Source organism: Dermochelys coriacea, chromosome 1 (assembly GCF_009764565.3).
Source record: "Dermochelys coriacea isolate rDerCor1 chromosome 1, rDerCor1.pri.v4, whole genome shotgun sequence".
Classification (NCBI taxonomy): Eukaryota; Metazoa; Chordata; order Testudines; family Dermochelyidae; genus Dermochelys; species Dermochelys coriacea.
In genome coordinates this window covers 213,569,211-213,591,946 of record NC_050068.2, presented here as the reverse complement: position 1 = coordinate 213,591,946, position 22,736 = coordinate 213,569,211, and the positions used below count along the sequence as shown (strand labels likewise).

General features: G+C 43.4%; 1 protein-coding gene across 3 annotated transcripts; it reads right to left on the bottom strand.

Annotated features, from left to right (window-relative positions):
• Nucleotides 1–255: 255 nt before the first annotated feature.
• Nucleotides 256–13,541, bottom strand: LOC119849980 (C-type lectin domain family 5 member A-like). Of its 3 annotated transcripts, XM_043513585.1 has the most exons (9): nt 13,326–13,541; nt 12,710–12,873; nt 10,498–10,595; nt 7,715–7,783; nt 3,802–3,870; nt 3,544–3,680; nt 2,609–2,718; nt 717–1,433; nt 256–490 (listed from the first exon to the last, which is right to left on the bottom strand). In XM_043513585.1, the coding sequence occupies exons 3-8, from the start codon at nt 10,586–10,588 to the stop codon at nt 1,319–1,321; spliced, it is 591 nt and encodes a 196-aa protein (XP_043369520.1). In that variant the 5' UTR covers nt 10,589–10,595; nt 12,710–12,873; nt 13,326–13,541; the 3' UTR covers nt 256–490; nt 717–1,318. The 3 variants fall into 3 exon arrangements, with proteins under 3 accessions (XP_043369520.1, XP_043369515.1, XP_043369525.1); XM_043513580.1 differs by lacking the exon at nt 12,710–12,873 and having other exon boundaries at nt 13,326–13,529; XM_043513590.1 differs by lacking the exons at nt 7,715–7,783; nt 12,710–12,873 and having other exon boundaries at nt 13,326–13,525.
• Between the last annotated feature and the right edge of the window lie 9,195 nt (nt 13,542–22,736).

Here is a 22,736-nt window from a genome sequence, read left to right as displayed (position 1 = left end):
TAACAACACTGCATATCTTTTTTACAATATCCATTGACTTCCCTGTAGCATCACCAGGCTTAAGTCCAGAAATGTTAACAGTTCGTGCTATCTATAATAGGATCTTAGCTCCCCACCACAGCTGCTGCTATTAAAAATCTTCTGTTTTACACATCACAGGAAGTGTAACAAGCATTGTATTTCCCTTTGTAGTGCACCTTCCATGTATTTCATTGTGGTGGTCAGTAACAACAGTGTTCAACCTACAGGAAACTGTGTTCTCTTTAATTAGCTAATGTTTCTGCATTTCTCACGCGATTGGGGCGAAATCCTCATCCTGTTGAAGTCAGTGAGAGTTTTGCTATTGACTCAGTGGGATCAAGATTTCACTCTTGGTGCCAAGTTGATTTTGAACTGGTGTAACTCCATAGACATTAATGAAGTTATTCCTGTGAAAGTGATCAGAGAATCAGGCCCATCAAGCTCTATCAAAGTGCTAAATATAGCTGAGCTGCTATATTGCTTTTAGAAAAGGAGTACTTGTGGCACCTTAGAGACTAACAAATTTATTTGAGCATAAGCTTTCATGAGCTACAGCTCACTTCATCGGATGCATTCCTATGAAGTGAGCTGTAGCTCACGAAAGCTTAAGCTCAAATAAATTTGTTAGTCTCTAAGGTGCCACAAGTACTCCTTTTCTTTTTGCGAATACAGACTAATGGCTGCTACTCTGAAACCTGTTATATTGCTTTTAACAAGGGCTTCTAGAAAAATTGTGTTGTTCTCAAGAGTTCCAAGGATTCTAATGTTCTTGGTTTGAACAGGGTCTTCCAGGTGCACAGGTCTTAGTCTACCCCCACACCTTGCTTTATAACAGTGTTTTTAACCATTGTCATTTCCAACACCACTTTTATCTTCTTCAGCCTCAAATTTTATCTGTCATGCTTATTTTAATTCAAGGATTCTTATGTCAGCGGTAAGTTTGTCCCTGGCTGCATGTGTGCATAAGAAAGAGAATTAGCTTCTATGCAAGTTTACTGTAGTTTGTGTGAATACAGCATTATATGGGCATTAACATCAGTACATGGCACCACCATAGTGCATGTCATCTGAGGATATACTTTACAAAAGTGGATACATTTATTCTTTTTCTACAGATGGGAAAACTGAGTCACAAAAAGCCAAAGTAACTATCCCAAGGCCTTTCAGCCAATACAGTATAGAAGAAAACCTGTCTCCTGACTCCGAGTGACTTGTTCTAACCACTAAACCGTGCCACCCAAGTTCCAGTTAGCCTGTGTGTGCCAGCCCCAGAGTCTTCCTCCTTCCATGGGAGCTGTTATGCTTTCTTTTCACAGATCCAGCGGTTTGGTACAGAACAAGATATAGTACCCACGACAGTTAATCCAATTACAACACAATTAGAGGTGTCACTATTCAAATCTATAATAAATCTGTGTGGAGATGAGAAAGAAATGAGAATCAGGGTATTCATTCCTATTATTCTGAATTATCCAAAGTTCATGCAATAAACCCAAGGACAGACTAAGGATATTTCACCTTCTAGTCAGAAGTTTCCTGATGAGTGATTGAAGCCACTTCATATTGACACCTCCTTCAATCCCCACATTTCTCACATGCACACACTCCTCAGTTTACTATCTAAATCTCCCTCTGATGCACACACAAATACAGTGAGTTCTTTATCCAGTTCTATAGAATAGCCTGGGAGATTCTCACTCTCTAGACCAGTGGTCCCCAATTTTTTTCTGTTCCCCTGCCTACTTCCCCCCCCCCCAGTAATGGAAAAATCTGTCCACACTCCCTGGGAGTCGCGGCCAGAGCTGTGGCCAGGAGCGGGGCCTAGCCAGAGCTGCAGCTGGGGCCACGGCCAGGACCAGGAGCAAGGCTGCAGTTGGGGCAGGAGCTGCAGCTGTGGCGGTGGCTGGGAGCAGGACACAGTCAGGGCCAGGGTTGGAGCTGTGGCTGGTGGAGAGGCTGGGCTCTGGGGGAGGAGGGCATGTGGGTATCTGGGTAAGTGGGGGCCCTGCGGCTGGGCTCTGGGGGGAGAGAATGTGAGTATCTGGAATGGGGGGGCCCCCGGGTGGGTTCTGGGGGAGAAGGGGGTTCAGGTGTATTGGCAGGGGGGTAGGCCCCATGGCTGGGCTCTGTGGGAGAAGGGTTGTGGGTTTCTGGCCCCCCAGCTGGACTCTGGGGGTGGGAGAAAGGGGCAGAGAAATAGGAATTGGGTTGTCATATAGGTTTCTTTAACTCTACTCCTTGGGGAATTTTTGTGTGTGTCTGTATTGTTACACACATATTTGCTGACAGGTATTTTGAATTAAATTTTCCAAAATAATTAAAACTGGCATGATTATATAGTGTTATTTTGACACATAACGTGCAGAATTTTTAAATATTATGTGCAGAATTTTTAATTTTTTGGAGCAGAATGCCCCAAGGAGTAGCATTTTAATCTTAGCATCAATTCTGCCTGTGTTACTCTTCCCTGTTGCAGGCACAGGAAAATCCTAGCCTGTGTTCTGTCCCCTTTCTCCACAGTATACCTGTGGCAGATACCTCAGAGGAAATAATTGACACTTGGAGGTATAATAAGGAATAAACGTACATGTCTGTGTTAAACTCTGTGTTGTCAATCCATTTCCATCTACCTTTAGCGCCTCTGATTGACAATCCAATGAAGTGATCTTCAGCTTTTGTGTTATTATGGAGGAACTCCTGCAAAGGAAGCATACAGTGAGTTCTGAGAATTCTTACCTGTGGCCAGAGACAATTCAATAGCATTAGCATCTATTTGGGGTGCCACTAGGGGTGATTTGCTTGGGTTTGTCCGGATTGTCCAGATTGTCCTAGCCAAAAACTGTTGTTCTAGACTAGACAAACCAAACATGACCAAGGGATCCCCAGTAGCCTGCTGCAAACCCAGCACAAAGCCTATTAGATCCCATCCCCTATCGGAAACTCTCTGTAGGACAATGCTCTCACAGGGCTTTGTCTAACAGACTTGCCAATGTCTCATAAAAGGACCCTATGAAATAAAAGGTGCATATTACAGCATATTCCCATGGTGGGCTATCTGGCCACATTTCAGAATGCTCACCTGTGGCTTTATGCCTCTCCCCACTCCAGTTCCCTGCCAAGTACTTTGACATCTGATGATGTTGCCATCCTCTTCTTACTTTAGACACAGGAGGCCTGGCTGTTGTATTGCTGGGCCCTGCCTCTCTGCATGCTTATTAAAATCACTTAGTCATGCTAGCCCACTGTGCATTGGGGTGCATCATAAATCCTGGAGTGGGTGTCTTTAATTAGGTAGCAGAGAAGCAGGTAAAGCCTCTGGGCCTGCACAAATAAAGCTGAACCCCTGCACTGGTACTAAGGTAGGGTGTAGCTAAGGAGGGAAGGGGAGAACTTGGAAGAGTGCAGATAGGAAACTTGCATGGGGAACTCAGAGATGGAGAAAACAGGCTGGGAAGCTCTTTGAAGCAGAGTCCATGGTTCATTTTCCACAGGATTATATGCTCTTTCTACAATAGCTCTCACCAGTTCCTCTTTGCTGTTGATAATCACTAAACTGGAGTTTGCTTCAGAACATGCTCTTTGACTGGCATTCCAAGTCTTTTCTTGAACAGAAAAGAAGTAGCATTTCCCCCTTTGAAAAGTCCACCGGATCGGGCAGTCTGTAGGAAGGGCACACACAAAGAAAGAGGGAAATACCAACATGTAATTGGCAGGAAAAGAACTCTTCTCTCCCAATCACATTTTACAGCAAACATCACACTCTCACTGCACTGATCTTACCTGTTCTTCCCCCGCTGGTTGAAGACCTAGAGTTCTCTGGTGAGTCATCAGTGGAGAAAATCTGTGAAACTGAACACAAACCTAGTTTTTGGTCTCTGATATCTTTAATGCTATAAAAACATACTTGGCAATAAATGCTTGGGCAGCATTTGCTCTTCTTGATTTATAAAGTGCAAGATGCCCTATGACAGTGGTTTTCAAACTTTTTTTCTGGGACTCAGTTGAAGAAAATAGTTGATTCCCATGATACAATGGAGCTGGGGATGAGGGGTTTGGGGTGTGGGAGGGGCTCAGGGCTGGGGCAGAGGGTTGAGGTGCGGGGATGAGGGCTGTGGTGTGGGACCAGGAATGAGGAGTTCAGGATGTGGGAGGGGGCTTTGGGCTGGGACAGGGGATTGGGGTGTGGGAGGGTTTCAGGGGCTGGGGGTAAAAGCTTTGGGGTGGGGCTGGGGATGAAGGGTTTGGGGTACAGGAAGGGGTTCTGGGTTTGGGGGGGCTCAGGGATAGGGCAGGGGATTGGGGCATGGGGTTGGGGTGAAGACTTACCTCTGGCAGCTCCTGGTCAGTGGCGCAGCCCAGGGACAGGGGCTGCGCCCCGGAAGTGGCCAGCAGCAGGTCCAGCTCCTAGGTGGAGGTGTGCAAGTGACTCTGCTCGGCTCTTACCCGCAGGCACCATCCCCTGAGCTCCCATTGGCTGGGAACCAGCCAATGGGTGTGCAGAGCCGGTGTTCAGGGTGGGGGCAGTGCGTGGAGCCCTGTGCCCTCCTCCCTAGAAGTCAGACCCATTGCTGGCCATTTCCAGGGCACAGCGCGGTGTTGGAACAGGTAGGTATTAGCCTGCCTTAGCTGGGCAGCACTGCCAACGGGACTTTTAACGTCCCGGTCGGCAGTGCTGACCAGAGCGACCCAGTGCCTTACATACAGCGACCCAGTACTGGGTCGTGACCCAAACTTTGAAAAACACTGCCCAGGAGACACCATTCTTGTCCTGGGAATCTTGTGACCTAAACAGATGGGCAGCACAACACAGTCACTGGGAGATCCACAGGAAGGTTTTGTCTTGGTGGGTTTTTGTTTATTTGTTAATTATGGGGTGGATGAGAGCATTTTACTGATGTGGGCTAGTGTGTTTCACGGAAAAAGTGAGTTTTGAGGAACTTTGAGGAAAGTTTTGAAAGACAAGAAGGTAGGTGACTGTGCTGTAGTGTCCCCCACTGCAGAGAAAAGACAGGGCTTAGCTGTAATGAATATAAAGGGGTTTCTTTGTTGGGGCTGCTGGGACACAAATAGACCCTGTGGCTCTGTTGCTTCCGGATGGATTGGCTAACACAGTCTGGGCTGAGCAGGCTCACCTTATGTCCTGGCCTGGACCAAGCCGCCATGAAAAGGACTACTGATTGCACTGCAGGTGCTGGCATTCTGGGACAGGGAATGAGTGGCCAAAATACTATGCCTTCTTTCCAGTAAAAAACTGCCCCATGCCTGGAGACCATCCCCACCCTGTGTCTTCCCTTACACAGAACTCTCTAACCTCATCACCTGTCTGGTAAAGGGTCAGTTTAGGCCCGACTGAACACAATCACATTAAAAGTTATATCCAGACAAGCAAAAAGACAGACTATTTACAAAACAGGTCAGGACATGTTCAGCATCCTAAGCCAGCCTGGGTGGACAGCAAAAGAAAAGCCTGAGAGAAGATGATGTTAGCGGTGAGGTTGGATTCTTCAATGGATCCAAGGGAGCAAGGGGAAGAATGGTAGACGATGAGCGCATAGCTGTGCAGGGCCTAGAAGGGGAGGAGGAGAAGCATGTTTTGCTATGGAAGGTAAGAGGATGAAAGGTGGAGGAATTCAGAGAGGGGAGGGACATGGTCTGCATGGTGGGTGAGGAAAAAGATTTTATCAACAGTGGTCTAGATGCACTAGTCTGAAGGTGGATTGTGATGGGGATCAGGAAGGCCAGAAAGAAAGGAGTTGTAGGAGATGAGTGTGATGTTGCACCCCATAATGCTTCATAGAAATATGCTTAAGAGTGTAAATGTGACATAAGTGGATATTTTATGCCAGATATGCCACGTAACATATCTTTGCAAAGGTTATGTTCTTCTGCGTGTATTCATCCTATTTCTATGCATGTATCATTTTTGTATTCAAAGTTTCATAGATTTATAGATACTAAGGTCAGAAGGGACCATTATGATCATCTAATCTGACCGCCTGCACAACGCAGGCCACAGGTTATGAATATTGGTTGTGTACTTGTTTGATTTTAAGTAGCCTCAGTGAAGCATTTGCTCAGCTTCTTGAGAAAAGACTATTCTCAGTAAGTACCCAAACAAGAAACACTTAAGCTGACAATAGACCTTGATAGACGCCAATCCGCATCTGAGCTTTCCTGGCTGTGTGGCTTGGCCTGTAAAGTTCTGAGTCATGCATGGACATATCACTTGCCCATGTGACTCCAAAACTCCATTTTGTAGCTGTAATTCTACACAGGGGGAGAGGGGAGTTTCCACCCAGAAGAGAGAAACTATATAAAGTCCTGGGAGACCCCTCCATTTTGTCTTCAGCTGGCTCAAGAGATATCCTTTGGGGGTACAGAGGCTACCTGGAAGAAAGTGGAACAGAGGACAGTAGCCACAGGGGTGTGAGTGGTTGCTGGACCCAGACTACAAGGAGACTAGTCTGTAAAAGAAGCTTACTGGAACATCTCTGAGGGTGAGATTTCATCTGTAATCACTTTCTTACTGTATTAGGCTTAGACTTGTGTGTTTTATTTTATTTTGCTTGGTAATTCACTTTGTTCTGTCTGTTATTACTTGGAACCACTTAAATCCTACTTTTTGTATTTAATAAAATCACTTTTTACTTATTAATTAACCCAGAGTATGTATTAATACCTGGTGGGGGACAGTTGTGCATATCTCTCTATCAGTGTTATAGAGGGTGAACAATTTATGAGTTTACCCTGTATAAGCTTTATACAGAGTAAAACAGATTTATTTGGGGTTTGGACCCCATTGAGAGTTGGGTATTTGAGTGTTGGAGACAGGAACACTTCTTAAGCTGTTTTCAGTTAAGCCTGCAGCTTGCGGGGGATATGGTTCAGACTTGGGTCTGTGTTTCTAGCAGTCTAGTGTGTCTGGAACAACCAGGCAGGGCCCTGACGTCCCCAGCTGACAGGGAAAACAGGTTCAGAGGTAGTCTCAGCACATCAGGTGGCACTTCCCAAGGGGGTTTCTGTGATCCAACCTGTCGCAATGAGCTTCCTGGTCTACAATGCAAAAATTAAAAAGGCTGAAATTTCCCTCTTTGCTGCGCCCATCATTTCCCCCAAATCCCCGAACACACACACACATGCCAGAAATTAGAGGTTAGGAAAGTCTGGAGATAACCAAAGCAAGGACAGGTTTTATTTCATTATTAGGGTTGCTGGGATTATTGGGAATGGCAACAGAGGGCTCCTCATTGAACCCTGACCTGCAAAAAATGGTGAATGGCCAGAAAACTGTCACTTCTTTGGACCAATGACATAATCATAGTCCAGAAGTGCAGAGAAGGGCTCCAAGGAAAGCACAAACACAAATCCAGGCATAAAAAGCACAAGTATACCTATAGCACACAAGGTTCAGGGCACAGGGGCAGACAGGAGAGATCTCGTATCCAAGTGGATGCTGCTAACCATTTCCCATCCACCATGATGAGTGAGGGATAATCCCATCTCTGCAGCCCCTGCCCCAGTTGGGACGCAAACACAAATATTAGTATCTCTCTGGGCAAATATCCCAGCCAATAGGGTGACTTTGCAGAAGTGGACATCAGTGATGGTGAATCAGGAACATAAACCAAGATAACTCCCTTTTGCCCCAGAGAATTTCACAGCAAATCCCAGAATCTCATTGCCCGGACATTACCTGTTCTGTTCCCCTCAGTTGTGGAATTGAGTATCCTCTGAAAACCCAGAGTTGGGAAGATCTGTGGAACTGAACACAAGCCCTTGTTGGTCTCTGGGAGATGATTTGTAATACTCAATATAAAGTGCACTTGTGGTGTTAACTTGTTGGATGGTTGTCCATTTCTTGTTTTACTTTATTATTATTAATATTGCATTTGGGAACCCCAAGGATCTCAGCAAGAGTTTGTCATTGCCTCCGTTCCCAAGACACTGGAGTATGCCCTTAGCCTTAGGATGGCAAATAATACAGTGGGAAAATATAGCATTCAGGGGAGGAAGTAATGCACCTCTGACATTCTAACAAATAGCATCAAGTGATAAATGATCAGACCCATGCAGAGATTTAGGCAAAAAGAGAGCAGGCAGAGGTCAAGGACACAAGCAGAGATACAGACAACAAGTTTAGGTGGAGTTATGAGCATGGGAAGTGATGCAGGCACAGGTACAGCCAAAACAATCATGGGTTCAGGTGCAAACTCGGCACAATGAGAGGCACAAATAGTAAAATTAAGAAAAAGAACAGTCACAGACAAAGGCACATGTTAAGGCTGACTGCCCAGCTATCATGCTCTTCTGTTACAAGATGTGTGGCTCAGCTCCTGTCCCACATGCTATAGTTTCCAAAAAGCATGAACTTCACATCACAATCATGGAAGGAACTGTGAATGGCTTTGGGGAAAGGGCAGACCTAGTCCATACTTGGGGATGCATGTAGATTTGGGGATAATTATAGTTCTCTAAACATGTCATACAACTGGATTCCCATTGGCAGTGGAACCTGTTCATCAGCATACAGCACATAATGGCCATTCACTGAGCATCTCCACTGGTTTAGATGGAGATGCTTGCAAACTCCAATCCATTCTTTCTCTCCCACTTGCTGTAGACATACATAAACCATTTCCTTTGGTAGCTATGGACTCCTTACGAAATTGTCAGTTCATAGTAAAATAGGAAACTGGCTGTGGCAGTGTTGTGCAACAAAGTGAATATGTGCCTGCGAGATTAGTCACTTCTGAGCCAACCATCCCCCTTTCTTTCCATTTATGCATTAGCTGTGTCTCAGTGGAGTTGGTGGGGGTGTAATTTGTCAATTTGGCCTATAAGGAAGTAACATCAGAGAGAGAATTTTTGTAGAATAAATACAAATGGGGGACATACACATGACAAACATATATATACATATTGATGTATAAGACACATATCAAACAATATTGGGAAGCACTTTTTGTAACCCACTGGTCAGTGTGTGTTACCGGAACCGCTGTGGACTAATCCATAGAGGATGTGAGTGTTACAGCCACCAGCTACAGGAAGTTGAGTTTTTAGTTCAAACTGGAGCAGCTTGTGCTTTTAATAATGGAGATCCCTGGTTCAGTCTAAATGTGTCATACAAGAGGGCAGTCCTCACACTTCTACCATCACTATATGGATATATTGTTTGTAAACGGTGATCTCCTCTCTATCGGTTAGGGTGCGTTTTGTGTACGAGTTGTATAAGCAAAGAAACTGATGGTGCTCTCTTCTCTGAAGTAGGAAGTTGCACCTTCCAGCAAACTTCTTCCTTTGACTATAAGACAGGATTTAGTTATTAAGAAATACAAAACACATACAGCAGCCAGTCTGCACCTCAGTTAATATGCTAATTTACACACCAGCCAGTGTATGGACCTTGGTGCAGCTCACATGGGTGATAGACATCTCGCTGTTGCCTTGTCCCCATCTATTGGTTGTAGCCACCTGCTATCTGTTGTTTTGTACTTAGGTTGCTAGCTCTTAGGGGAAGCCTCTTTTTTGCTATATGTTTGACACTACCTAGCACAGTGGGCCCTGATCCCTAAGTGTGGTCTCTATGCCCTATGCAATACCAATACCAAACCCTATCTTAACTGTCAATTCCCATACTTTCAAACACTTTTTAAAGTTTAATATTATCTTGAGTTTCCTGGCTCTTAAATGTTTAGGTTTTGAGAACCACAATGTTATCTTACATGTTTTCCTGTAAGTTATGGATTTTTTTCTTGGCTTTAACTCCACTTTACCAAAGTCTTTTGTCTGGGAAGCTCTCCAGGTAGGTATAAAAATGTAGATAATCAATACCAATTGCAAAATATGGTCAAAAGCACCATATAGCAGCTACTCTCTTTCATCTTCACACTATTGGCAAAACCCATTTGCAGGCTAAAAAGACAGATTGGCCAGATGTGTCTTGCACTGTGTTAAAAACGGCAGAATGTTAAGCAATGGTAGAGAGTACTAGTACTCAGACTCAGACCCCTCCATTAAAATGCCACATCCCTCCCCTCCTAGAGTTCAACCAGAGGGATAGTCAACAAGAGCATTTAAAGATACACAGGAAGAAGAGATATCCAAGATAGTGAAGTCCATGGCCACTTATGGATTTATAGAATAATCATCAACATTTTGAATTGCAGCTGGGCGGGGAAGGGAAACCAGCGTAAGGCACAGAAGACAGGTATTATATGTTCACATCCGTCTGTCATTTAGACAGGCAACCAAGTTCTGCACTAGCTGAAGGATATGAGTTGTTTTCAAGCACAATCCAATGCACAATTGTCCACCCTGGAGTTGACAAAGGTAGTAACGGTTGTATGGATAATCTTGTTGAATGCCACCCTGTGGGATTTACATGGGCCTTGCCTGAGGCAGTGAGATTTAATTACAAGATCCCAGAGAATGTAAATTCCACTTGAGAAATAACAAATATTGATTGATACTCACAATATACCATGAACAGGGACGTTCCTACAAGTTTAATGGCCAAGATGATCAAGCCAGGAATCACCAGCTGCCAGTTCATGTTATTCGGCATTTTAGCCCTGAAAAGTTTAAAATGACATCATTTACCACTTTGCAAGTGTTCTCCATTGTCTCCTGGGATCTGCACTCATCTCCATGATATCTGAGCACACAGGGATCTATGGCAGCTTGTCATGAAATAGAATAGGTGTCTTCATTTACTAATAAAGTTTGTATTAGTAAAATACTAGTTTGTTTTATTTTCAGTTAGTCCCTTCATTCCTTCTTCCGGTCGGACTAAAGCTATCTGTGTCACTGCTGTCTGGTTTAACAAACTACTGTCCTTGGAAGAAGCTTCTAACATTCAACCGATTATTAGGTAGGAAGCACCTGCAGGTATAACTGCATTGCAAAAGTAGTATGCAATAACAGAACAGATCACAACTGAAATCAAGTCTCCCCAATATGGATGAATTTAGATTATCTGAAAACGGTTACCTCATACAGTAATTTCAGTCACCATTATAAAACCAACACTTGCCAACAATGGTGGTGGACTTAGTTATTGCAGTTATTTCCAATTCTGACATACCCTGGTAAATTAATAAATGGTATCAGATGACATTTTAATGGAGATCTTGAGTGAAGTATTTGCTTCCTATATTAACAAACTCCACTGTTGATGATATCTGCCCTCAGACTCTTAAGATCTCTATGCAGCTCATAAGCTTGTCTCTGTCACCAGCAGAAGTTGATCCGATAAAAGATAGTACCTCACCCACCTTATCTCTCCAGTACCCTGGGACCAGCATGGCTACAACATTACAAACTGAGACTCTTAAGTCTATTGGATGAGCAAATTGCCACAGAGGCCAAAACAATGTTCATTTGGATCTGCAACTGGCCAAAAGATTGTGTCTCAGTCTATGAGATGTACCTGGTCACAGTGATCTACATATTTGTAACCTCCAGTCTTTATGATTTCAACTCATATCGAGGAATGAAGCAGCCCACGTAAGAAAGCTCCAGCTCCCACAGAATGCTGCTGCTCATCTGTTTAGTAACACAGATTGGCATAAATATATCACACTGGTTTTCTGCTCTCTCTACTCTCCACTGACTACAGAGTCCAGTTCAATGTTCTATCCTTATATTCATAGCCCTCACATGCCCTAGCTCCCTGTGGCTGTGCTTATTCTAGGATTTTTTTCCTAAAATTTCCCACTGGTGTTATCACTGCTTCAGCTCTACCAGTCACAGCCATTGTGGGACTGCTAGAGTAGACAGGATTCCTGGCAGTTGCTAGCATTTTCATCACCATGCCATTTGACCCTGCTCACAGCAGGTCTAGATGACAGTGATTTAAATGTTAGTAGCTGTGAGTACCTTGCCTACATTAAAACTCCTATGACTGCCTCCACTGGAGAAGCTGAAACAAATGGTTAGCAACAGTAGAAAACTTTTAGGAAATAAATTCCTAGATTGGAAAAGACCTCTCAGAGCACATCTCCCTCCACAACTATGACCTCACTCACCAGCTACGTTCCACTGGAACAATAAAACTGTTGACTAATACAGGGAGGCTTGTGGATGCAGGAGAGAGGACTTTCCCAAAAGCTGGGCATAAACTATGAAACTCACTGCCATGAGAAATATGACCATCGCCACATCTCAATCAGACCTACATGCAAAACTAACTCCTTCAACTTCATTCACCCCCCAAAAAAAGTTCTTTACACACCCCAATAAATGAATCAAGCTGTTTCTCTCACAGGTTAGGAAGGAAGGAAGAGAGAGAGAGAGATTGTTCTTATTATTCCTGTTGTAAATACTTGGTAGGTGCTCAGATATTCTAGTAATAGGGAATATTTAGGCACAGAGAGAGAGAGAGACCAATTATTTAAATATTTAATCAGAGTGTGCCAAATTAATCTGTAACGTAACATAACTGAACTTCACTGAAGTTGCACAAGACCTGAATTTGGCTCAAAATGGTCTATTCAAATTTTAGTACCTGTTCAATAAGGTAGATAATCTATTCACAATGACTGAATCTCTACAGATAAATTCCACTGGGTATTAACAAAGGTGTGATTCCAATGCAATAACTAGGGCAACTAACATACATCCCTTTAAATTGAATAAGGTAGTTCTTGCATATTAATCATGTAATGCAGCCAAGCAGTTATTATACCTGGGGTACCACTAGTCAGAGACCTGGGTTCAATTGCCTGATCGGTCACAGGCTTCCTGTGTAAACTGAGGCAAGTCACTTAGGCTCAGATCCACAACGGTATTTAGGCCCTTAACTTTCATTGATTGAATCCTTCCAGGACAGTTTGCAAAAGCAGACAGCATCTATATAAAGATAAAAGGAGATGGTATGTGATGGGGAATATTTCATTAAAAAAAACAAAACTTTAACCTTTTTTTTCAGTGGGTTGGAATAAAAAAACAAAACTTGTTTTTTTTTAAAACCAGCCTGTTGGAGAAAGTGCCACTTCCCTGTCTTACTCTGCATCCTTCAGCCCCATCAAGACAGCAGCACACACCATTCTGAGCAGTCATATTTCCCAGGTCATCTACAAACTTGTATCCTGGGCCCAGTTCTATATATACCCTCCATGCTCCTCAATTAGAAACACCAATTGGAGTCTCTCACAATTAAGAGCCTGTGAATCTTGCTTATTCTATCCCACTTAAATCTTTGCAATTCCAGGAAACCATTATAGTCATAAAAGGCAGGAGAATTACAGGAAGCAAGCTACACAAATAAAATAGAACAGAAGTACTTCTCAGAAAGAGCTCACCACACTGAAGCAATAGTTCACAAATCTTTTTCCATCGTATCTCTTGGTCTGGAATAGATGCTGTGGAAAGGAATTAACAGACCAATTGTCCTTTGGGTCTTGGTCACAATATTCTATATGTCTTGGCTTCCTTGGCAATCATGCTGTGGTTCCTTTTGTGTATGTGCCTCCCCCCCCGAAGAGAATCAGTGTCCATAAAGGCTTCCTCTTTTGTATCATTTCACAGGATGTGTTCTCTTCTAAATAGCTTGCAGTTAGGAAACACATCATGCCTTCACAACAGCTAAAGAGCTGAGATAACACAATGATGGTTTCATTCCTCAAGTGATTTAATCAAGGAGAAGAAAGCACAACACTTTATGTCTGCCCACACTAAGAGAGAAATGTGGGGTTCAACATTTCTGGTCATTCCCTGTCACTCCCAGACTAAAGGCTGCTTGAAAGGTTTAATGGGACACTTAAAATGATGCTGAAAACTTTTGCAGATTAGCAGCCACATGATTAGCATAAGTAAGTGTTTACCTTATCTGCTGTTTGTCTATAGGGAAATTCCCTAAGTTTCTCTTTTAAACTGCTCTTTGGAAGGAGGGCTTGAGGGACCTCTAGAACTAATGAGGGCTGAGCAGGAGGGCACTGCCACTTTGTGTGTTGCTCTATTGAAGGTACATATATACCCCGTCACTGTAGTGCCTGAGCACCTCACAATCTGTAATGGGTTTATCCTGATAACACCCAGGTGAGGTAGAGAAGTGCCATTATCCCCATTTTACAGATGGGGAACTAAGGTACAGCAAAGCTAATGCCCAAATCCACAAAGTTATTTAGCTTGCTAACTTTCATTGAAATCAATGAAAGTTAGGGGCCTAAATACCTTTGTGGATCTGAGCCAAAGTGACTTGCCACAGTTTACACAGGAAGCCTGTGACAGAGCAGGGAACTGAACTCAGGTCTCTGACTAATGCTCTAACCCCTGACTTCTTCCTTCCTCTCATATTTTAAGAAGCCCACAGCTTGTAGTAATGAATATGTTAACCCTCAAGTTCTACAGGGGACAATAACAGTTTTTATAAATTTTGCTGTTACCAATAGTCAAGCAAAAATCACAATGAATTACTCAAAAATGAACCTAACAGACTTTAAAGTCAAAGGAACAACCCACAGAGGACAAATGAATAAAGTTAATTGGGAATTTTTCAGGATCCTAGAGCTTTGGCTCCAGCCTGAGCCCAAACAGCTATACAGCAATTAAACAATCCCTTAACCCAAGACCTGCAAGCCCAAATCAGCTGGCACAGGCCAGCCATGGGCTTTTAATTGCAGTGTAGAGATACTACTCAAGTGCTTAATTTGTAATGAAAGAAGTGCTGGGGCTCAAGCAATTGTTTTACTTTCATAACTGATGCAAGCCCAGAGTGCTGGGGCTATGAACTCCCAAGTCTAGAATCAGCCCTGGCAAGTCCTGGCACACATTAAGCACTGAGACATACACATTTTGGCCAGTTGGAGCTGCTGAGTGCTCAGAACTTTGAAAGATTGGATGACTTATTTAGAAGCTTCTGTAAGAAAATGTGTAAATTTGAAATTTTGCATCTAGATTTTTAACAAACCATAACTTCAGAGATGCTATCAATCAAAATTCACAATTCTGACTGATTTTTTCACCTATTATTGTTTCTATTCTATCAAATAATGCTGCTATAACTGAAAGAGATTAACATTTTTTCCTTCCTTCACTCCAGTTTCTTTACTTTGTGTATTTGACTGCTCTTTGTTTACAGTCAGTTTCACTGTTTCTTATTTGTGTGATTCTTTCACGCAGCAACAGAAGCAAGAACATCATCTTTAAAAATAGGAAAATGTAATTATAAAACACAAAAAATGGCAACAAGACTTGTATCAGGGTTGGCCACCACCAGAGCACCCCTTCATGGCCAGAGGTTGATCTGCAGCCACCTGCCTCTGCTTTCCCTTTCTTCAGGGCTCCTCAAACAAACTCAAAACAGTCCAAAGGAAATTAAAATATTTTCCCACATGGGGTCCAATTTATTCAGTCTTCAAGTATATAGGATAAATAAATACAATTTTGTAATTATTTCACATGGACTGGAAATTCCATTTCCCCACTAGCTCTAGAGAAAAGTTCTTTCTATGGGAGTCTTGTGATGAAGTTTATCAAGTCTCTTGTCTCAGATGGCACTTAACCCAATGGAGAAGTCTTATTGATGCCGCTTTCAATTTGGGATTGACGAGAGGGAGAACAACGTCGTCCACAGAAATACAGGTCCATCACGATTTCACAAATCATCCATATCCTGGAGTTTTAACTGGAATTTTGACTACAGCAACCATTATCATTGAGACAACACTAGCTACAAAATATAACACAGAAGATAAGGAAGGAGATCAGAGCTAACAGCTCCGGCATGGACCTCAGTATTTGGGTTGCTTAAGCTGGATATATTGTGTTGCATGTGCCTGATGTTTCTCCAAAGAGAGATGATTAGCAGGATGATTAAAACCAGGAATATCATGAAGAGGAAGAAAGATTCCAGACTACTGAAAAAAAAGTAAACAGATATCAATGATTTTCTCATTATTTTTCCCAGTGATATTTCCAGTGAGATGTTTAGTTGTGTGGAGGAGAAAACTGTTATAAACACATCAAGATAATAGCACTGTGAAGACCAAGGACCCCAGTTGGGATCTCAGGAGCAGCCACAGCACCAGCCTTAGCCAGAGCAAGAGGAAATGGGTGAAACTGGTAATCTTCAGGTAGCAGAAGATGCTGAACCAGGTGGTAAACCAGAGACTTGACTGATATATAAACATCCAGATTGCAATTAATGTAATCTTCACTTGAGCTGGCCTGGAACTGGTATCTGGAGTGCAAATGAAATAGATGCTGCCAGGAATAACAAGCACTGCAGGCAAAATCTGCAGGCAGAATCAATTACAGGAGAAGACTTCTCTCTTTTTGATCCAATCAACGAAATTCACCACCACAATGAATTCATTTACATTCCCTGTAAGGAACTCAGGGTCTGTCAACTGTGATACAGGAGGGCCAGGGAGCAGTGGTAGAGTGGTCGACGGGGAAATATATAAGCCCTAGGCTAATTAAGGCATGGTTCTCTGTAGACTAGGGAGGGTTGCTACAGGTTAATTGGAGCACCTGTAATAAATTAAGCCCTGTCAGGAACCTAATAACCCCCCCCCCCCCCCCCGCGCTTCAGGTAGTCAGGGGGAGAAGGAGAGAGGACTGGAGCTTGAAGGTGTGTTGTAAGATTTGAAAGACCAGAAAACTAAAGTAAGGGAGACCCTGCCCTAGTATCTAAGGACTGAAGGTTCCCTATCTAAGGGGAAAGAGGGTAAGAACCTGTAGGGGTTGAGAGGGGCTGGGGCTCAGAGTGAGGAACAAACCCAGACCCCTCCCCTGCTTTTCTCCTTTGTCACCTTCCTGGGCCACAAGTGGGGACCTTGGTGGCCCAAGAGCAGGGGTAAGGGGTGGTGTCTTAGCCTCCCTGCCAAGAAAAGTGCAGGACCCACCATACTAACATTGGCCATCTTGCCACACCACATAGCAACTAGACACCCATGGCTGGCCCAGGCTCACAGGCCTGAGGTTGCAGGGCTGTTTCATTGTGGTGTAGACTTCTGGGTGTGATCTGGAGCCTGGACTCTAGGACCCTGCAGGGTGAGAGGGTCCTAAACTTGGGCTCCTGCCAGAGCCCAGAATTCTACATGGCAGTGAAAGAGCCCTGCATCCTGAGCCTTGTGAGCCTGAGTCAGCTGGCACAGACCAGCCCCAGGTTTTTCTTTGTCACTGAGGTTTAGTCAGTCAAACCTCAATGACTAAATTGATGATACAGATGCTGCTAACTTCAGTTAGTCTCATGGTTCCAACAAGAGCATCACAAGTGTAGTGCCCCATCTGTATTGGAGGCTGTTTGGCCAAAAGAGCAATGGGAGCAGTGCAAGTTGGCTTCTCAGGAGTAGCCTCGGAGTGTTAAGCATGTGGTGTTTTTTTGTTTTTTTTTTTTTTTAAAGGGGAGCCCAAACAAGCAGCTCCAGGGGATGTCAGGAGAACTCCAAGGATTCCAGGTCAGTAGAAGAGGGGTGAACTTGAGCCTGGACTGGTTTTGGGGGGGGAGAAAAGGCAAAACAGCTGGGTAGAGCAGGTGGCAGTTTCACCCCTCACCCTCCAGCACTGCTGTGATCCTGCCAAACAGGCAGCTGCAGAAATGGCTAATGGAGTCTGGAGGGAGGTTGCCCAGTGCTGGAAGGAAGAGAGTCCAGTTGTGAGTGAGGCAGCAACTGGCATCAGAAAAGAAGGGATGCAGTAAGTGTGGAGCCAGTGCATAGGGTCCCCTAGTGGATGAGTTGAATCATCAGAGGGGCTCCAGGAACAGCTGAAAGGGAAAGACCACTCCAGTTCAGGAGAGACAGGAAAGACAGGAACAGTAGGGATTGCTACAAACGGGACAGTAGATGGGAAGAAGAAAGATGGTGGTATAAGGAAGAAGAGGAAAAGTCAAAGGAAGAACAGCGCAGTTAAACAAAAGGAAAAACAACTAAAGAAGCTCTAAGTAATTGAAAAACTATTAGAAAAACATCATTAGAAAACTGGAAAAAAGTAAACCAAGAATGAAATGTGAAGGAAATAAGCTGTAATAAAAGGTATACTCTAATAAAAGAGAAATACTTGAGAAATAAGGAGGACCTGAGCTGTAGTGAAAGTAAGAAAATAGCAAGGACTGTGTGTATAAAAAAAATCTGGATAGCATCTTAAAGTATATAAGGTGAAGTGACAGAAATAGAGAGATTGTCAGAGTAAAAGAGTGTAAGCTAAAAGGAGCAGAGGAATAATTCTTCAGTCAAGAAGCCAACACATTGCATCATGGAATCTCCATTTTAGTTAAGATGGAATTCAAAACAATAAACAAAGGTTGCACAAGAGGATTGCTCAAGCTATAACTAAATATCCTAATAACTTTTTCTCTAAACTCTGGGCTTACATAGGCTGAAAACTGAGCAACTGAAAAGGGAATTATAACTGTGGGGTTTATGTTCCAGTGTATTGTATTTTCTAATTCAAAATTCTGGTATTTCATGAATGTGAATTATGTTAAGGGGAGTTTAGTTTAGATAATAGTAGTTAATATACAGTAGATAGCAGTGCTAATTTATAGTAGTTTACAATATAAATTAGTAGTTCCCACAAAAGCAAATAACTGTGATTTACTTGTGATTATTCCCCACGAAACTGATGTCTCATTTATCTCAGCTGATTGAAACAAAACATGACTTGGCCTCTAGATTGCCTCTGCTTCCTCTCATTGCTGATTCAGAATACCCCTCTGTTGCACAATTACTGACTGGTAAATTTGCAGAGGAGTCTCTCACTGGTTCTCCAGAGTCGATCTGAAGAGAAGACCTTCCATACAGAGCTGGCCTGCTGATATCTTCTCAGATTCATAATACATGCTTTTGTCACAGATTTTTAAAAAGTAGTGGATGTTTTTCCATTTGTCAAAGTGCCAGGTGCAGTTCATAGGGATGCAAATCAGGCAAGGATTCTTTTACTGACTCTGTCATCTAGACACATCTTTGCATTTCTGCTTCTGAGGTGACTGATGATCTCCAGCCCCATGATTGATGGACCTGGAGAGTGGTCTTATGTGGAAAGAGGCAGATCTTTCCTTTTAGGTAAGAGTTAATAAATTAGCATCTAAATATTGGGGACACCAGGCATGGCCACTAGGTAACTCAAGGGGATGGAAGACCACGAGTGTCGATGAAGCCCCCTCACTCTAGGCCCAGATGGCCCTTCCCTTTTCTGCCTGGAAATACTCACAGCCTTCAGGCTGAGAAATTTGCAACAGTGTATTGCAGGCACAGACTGGCTGGAGCAAGATTAGGTCAAGCCGGACAGGAATGTTTGTTCAGCACTATCTAACAACTCCATATATGGGGGAATAGATAAGAGGAAAAAGGGGAACTGGCCAGTATACCAGATTGGCTATATGGATACTTAGGACAGCTTGCTATTGGATAAGCATGCTAAAGAATAAATGTATAAAATGTGTAACTGCTTGCACTGGTGTGCAGGATTTGAGATTGTTGTCTCCCTGTACCGCTTGAAGCTTCAAATAAACTTTTCTACTTCTCCAACCCATTGTGATTATTGGGCAATGCACACTAGGCAACAAATCCAGCTGTTGCCTGCCTCGGGCATTTTGTGCCAGCAACATAAGGGATGTAAATCAGGGAAAGATTCTGTTACTGACTCTTGATTACGTGGTCACATCTTTGCCTTTCTCCTTCTGTAGTGATCTTTCAGGGACATGTCCCAGTCTTAGTGAACGAAATGAGTCTGGAATTTCCTATGTGTGTGTGCCTAAATCTGATCTTATGCATTCAGCTTCATGTGAGACATAGTGGCTATGGATTTTCAAGATTGTTTTTGGACAAAAGTTTTCAAAACTTGGAGATTAAATATAAGATCATAAATCCATAGCCAGACATTTAAATACATGGCCTGACTTTTTCAAAAGTTCTGAGCAACCAGCTGTTCCCACCGACTCCAGCAGAAGCCACTGAGTAGCTGCTTATTTGGGTACCTGAATATGGACTTAGGCACATAACTGTAGGCTCCCACTTCTGAAAATCTTGGGTCTGGATGCACATCTTTTATGAAAAGAGATTGTGAGATTTGCAGGGGTAATTGCTGGAAGCCCAAGGGTTTTGCCTGGGTGCCCAGAGCTGTGATGTTCAAAAGGCCTTGTGAAAGCTACTTTTCCAGAAGGACCATTCCAGCCTTTCTGTGAGCTCTGTGTGGCATCCTTTCCCTGCAGTAGAAGGAGGAAACCTAGGCAGTTGTTGGCAACTGCTTAATACCCACCACCCATGGCTGTATAAGCTAAGATTCTGCTTTGGTATCAAAGGCCAAAGGAGGCTAAGCCTCCCTAACCCAAGCCATGGTCCCTCTCGGTCCTGAGGCCCCCATCCCCACTCGCCCTCACCCATGAAGCTGGTGGGGGCTCAGCTCCAGCTGTTGGAGCTCAGGGCTCAGGCTGGGGAGTGGGGCAGCCGGGGTGGTTCAGGTCAATGCTTGGGATGGTTGATGACCTGGTGCAGCTCGGGCTGGCCCAGGGCAGGCCAGCTGGGGCTCCTCTGGCTGTGGAGGTGGGGTGGGAAGATGCCTGAGGGCTCTGGCAGGTGGAGGCAGGGCCTCAGTTGGAAGGGGCATGGCCAGGGGCTAGCCTCCCTGAAGGGGGTTCACCCCCCACTCATGTATGCAGCTGAAATATTGCAGAATCAAGATTGTGTGAGATGAGGTTTCTGCACGGATGTTCACCCAGCATTTCATAGATACTAAGGTCAGAAGGGACCATTCTGATCATCTAGTCTGACCTCCTGCACAATGCAGGCCACAGAATCTCACCCACCCACTCCTACGAAAAACCTCACCTATGTCTGAGCTATTGAAGTCCTCAAATCATGGTTTAAAGACCTCAAGGAGCAGAGAATCCTCCCTCAAGTGACCCATGCCCTATGCTACAGAGGAAGGCAAAAAACCTCCAGGGCCTCTCCAATCTGCCCTGGAGGAAAATTCCTTCCCGACCCCAAATATGGCAATCGGCTAAACCCTGAGCATATGGGCAAGATTCACCAGCCAGATACTACAGAAAATTCTTTCCTGGTAACTCGGATCCCACCCATCTAATATCCCATCTCAGGGGATTAGGCCTATTTAACATGAATATTTAAAGATCAATTAATTGCCAAAATCACATTATCCCATCATACTATCTCCTCCATAAACTTATCAAGTTTAATCTTAAAGCCAGATTTTTTTTTTTTTGCCCCCACTGCTTTTCTTGGAAGGCTATTCCAAAACTTCACTCCTCTGATGGTTAGAAACCTTTGTCTAATTTTAAGTCTAAACTTCCTGGTGGCCATTTGTTCTTGTGTCCACATTGGTACTGAGATTAAATAATTCCTCTCCCTTGCAGGTATTTATCCCTCTGATCTATTTATAGAGAGCAATCGTATCTCCCCTTAACCTTCTTTGAGTTAGGCTAAACAAGCCAAGCTCCTTGAGTCTCCTTTCATAAGACAGGTTTTCCATTCCTCGGATCACCCTAGTAGCCCTTCTCTGTACCTGTTCCAGTTTGAATTCATCTTTCTTACACATGGGAGACCAGAACTACACACGGTATTCCAAGTGAGGTCTCATTCGTGCCTTGTATAACAGTACTAAAACCTCCTTATCCCTACTGGAAATACCTCTCCTGATGCATCCCAAAACCGCATTAGCTTTTTTCACAGCCATATCACATTGGCAGCTCATAGTCATCCTATGATCAACCAATACTCCAAGGTCCTTCTCCTCCTCGGTTACTTCTAATTGATGCGTCCCCAACTTATAACTAAAATTCTTGTTTTTAATCCCTAAATGCATAACGTTACATTTCTCACTATTAAATTTCATCCTATTACTATTACTCCAGTTTACAAGGTCATCCAGATCTTCCTGTATAATATCCTGATCCTTCTCTGAATTGGCAATACCTCCCAGCTTTGTATCATCTGCAAACTTTATTAGTACACTCCCACTTTTTGTGCAGAGGTCAGTAATAAAAAGATTAAATAAGATTGGTCCCAAAACCGATCCCTGAGGAACTCCACTAGTAACCTCCCTCCAGCCTGACAGTTCAGCTTTCAGTAGGACACACTGTAATCTCCCCTTTAACCAATACTTTATCCACCTTTCGATGTTCATATTGATCCCCATCTTTTCCAATTTAACTAATAATTCCCCATGTGGCACGGTATCAAACGCCTTACTGAAATCTAGGTAAATTAGATCCACTGTGTTTCCTTTGTCTAAAAAATCTGTTACTTTCTCAAAAAAAGAGATCAGGTTGGTTTGGCACGATCTACCTTTTGTAATACCATGTTGTATTTTGTCCCATTTACCATTGACTTCAATGTCCTTAATTATTTTCTCCTTCAAAACTTTTTCCAGGACCTTGCATACTACAGATGTTAACCTAAAAGGCCTGTAGTTACTTGGATCACTTTTTTTTCCTTTCTTAAAAATAGGAACTATATTAGCAATTCTCCAATCATACGGTACAACTCCTGAGTTTACAGATTTATTACAAATTCTTGCTAGTGGGCTTGCAATTTCAGGTGCCAATTCCTTTATTCTTGGATGAAGATTATCTGGGCCCCCGATTTAGTCCCATCAAGCTGTTTGAGGTTTCATTCTACCTCCGATATGGTAATATCTATCTCCATATCCTCATTCCCATTAGTCATGCTACCCTTATCCCTAAGATCCTCTTTAGCCTTATTAAAGACTGAGGCAAAGTATTTGTTTAGATATTGGGCCATGCCTAGATT

Bases quoted from the DNA above. Each gene is read 5' to 3' on its own strand.
- LOC119849980 (XM_043513585.1), bottom strand. From the start codon at position 10,588: ATGCCGAATAACATGAACTGGCAGCTGGTGATTCCTGGCTTGATCATC. The intron at 7,784-10,497 runs GTGAGTATCAAT...GCTTGTGTTCAG, and splicing joins GTCCCTGTTCATGGTATATT to TTCCACAGATCTTCCCAACT. The intron at 3,871-7,714 runs GTAATGTCCGGG...GTTTGTGTTCAG, and splicing joins AACTGAGGGGAACAGAACAG to TTTCACAGATTTTCTCCACT.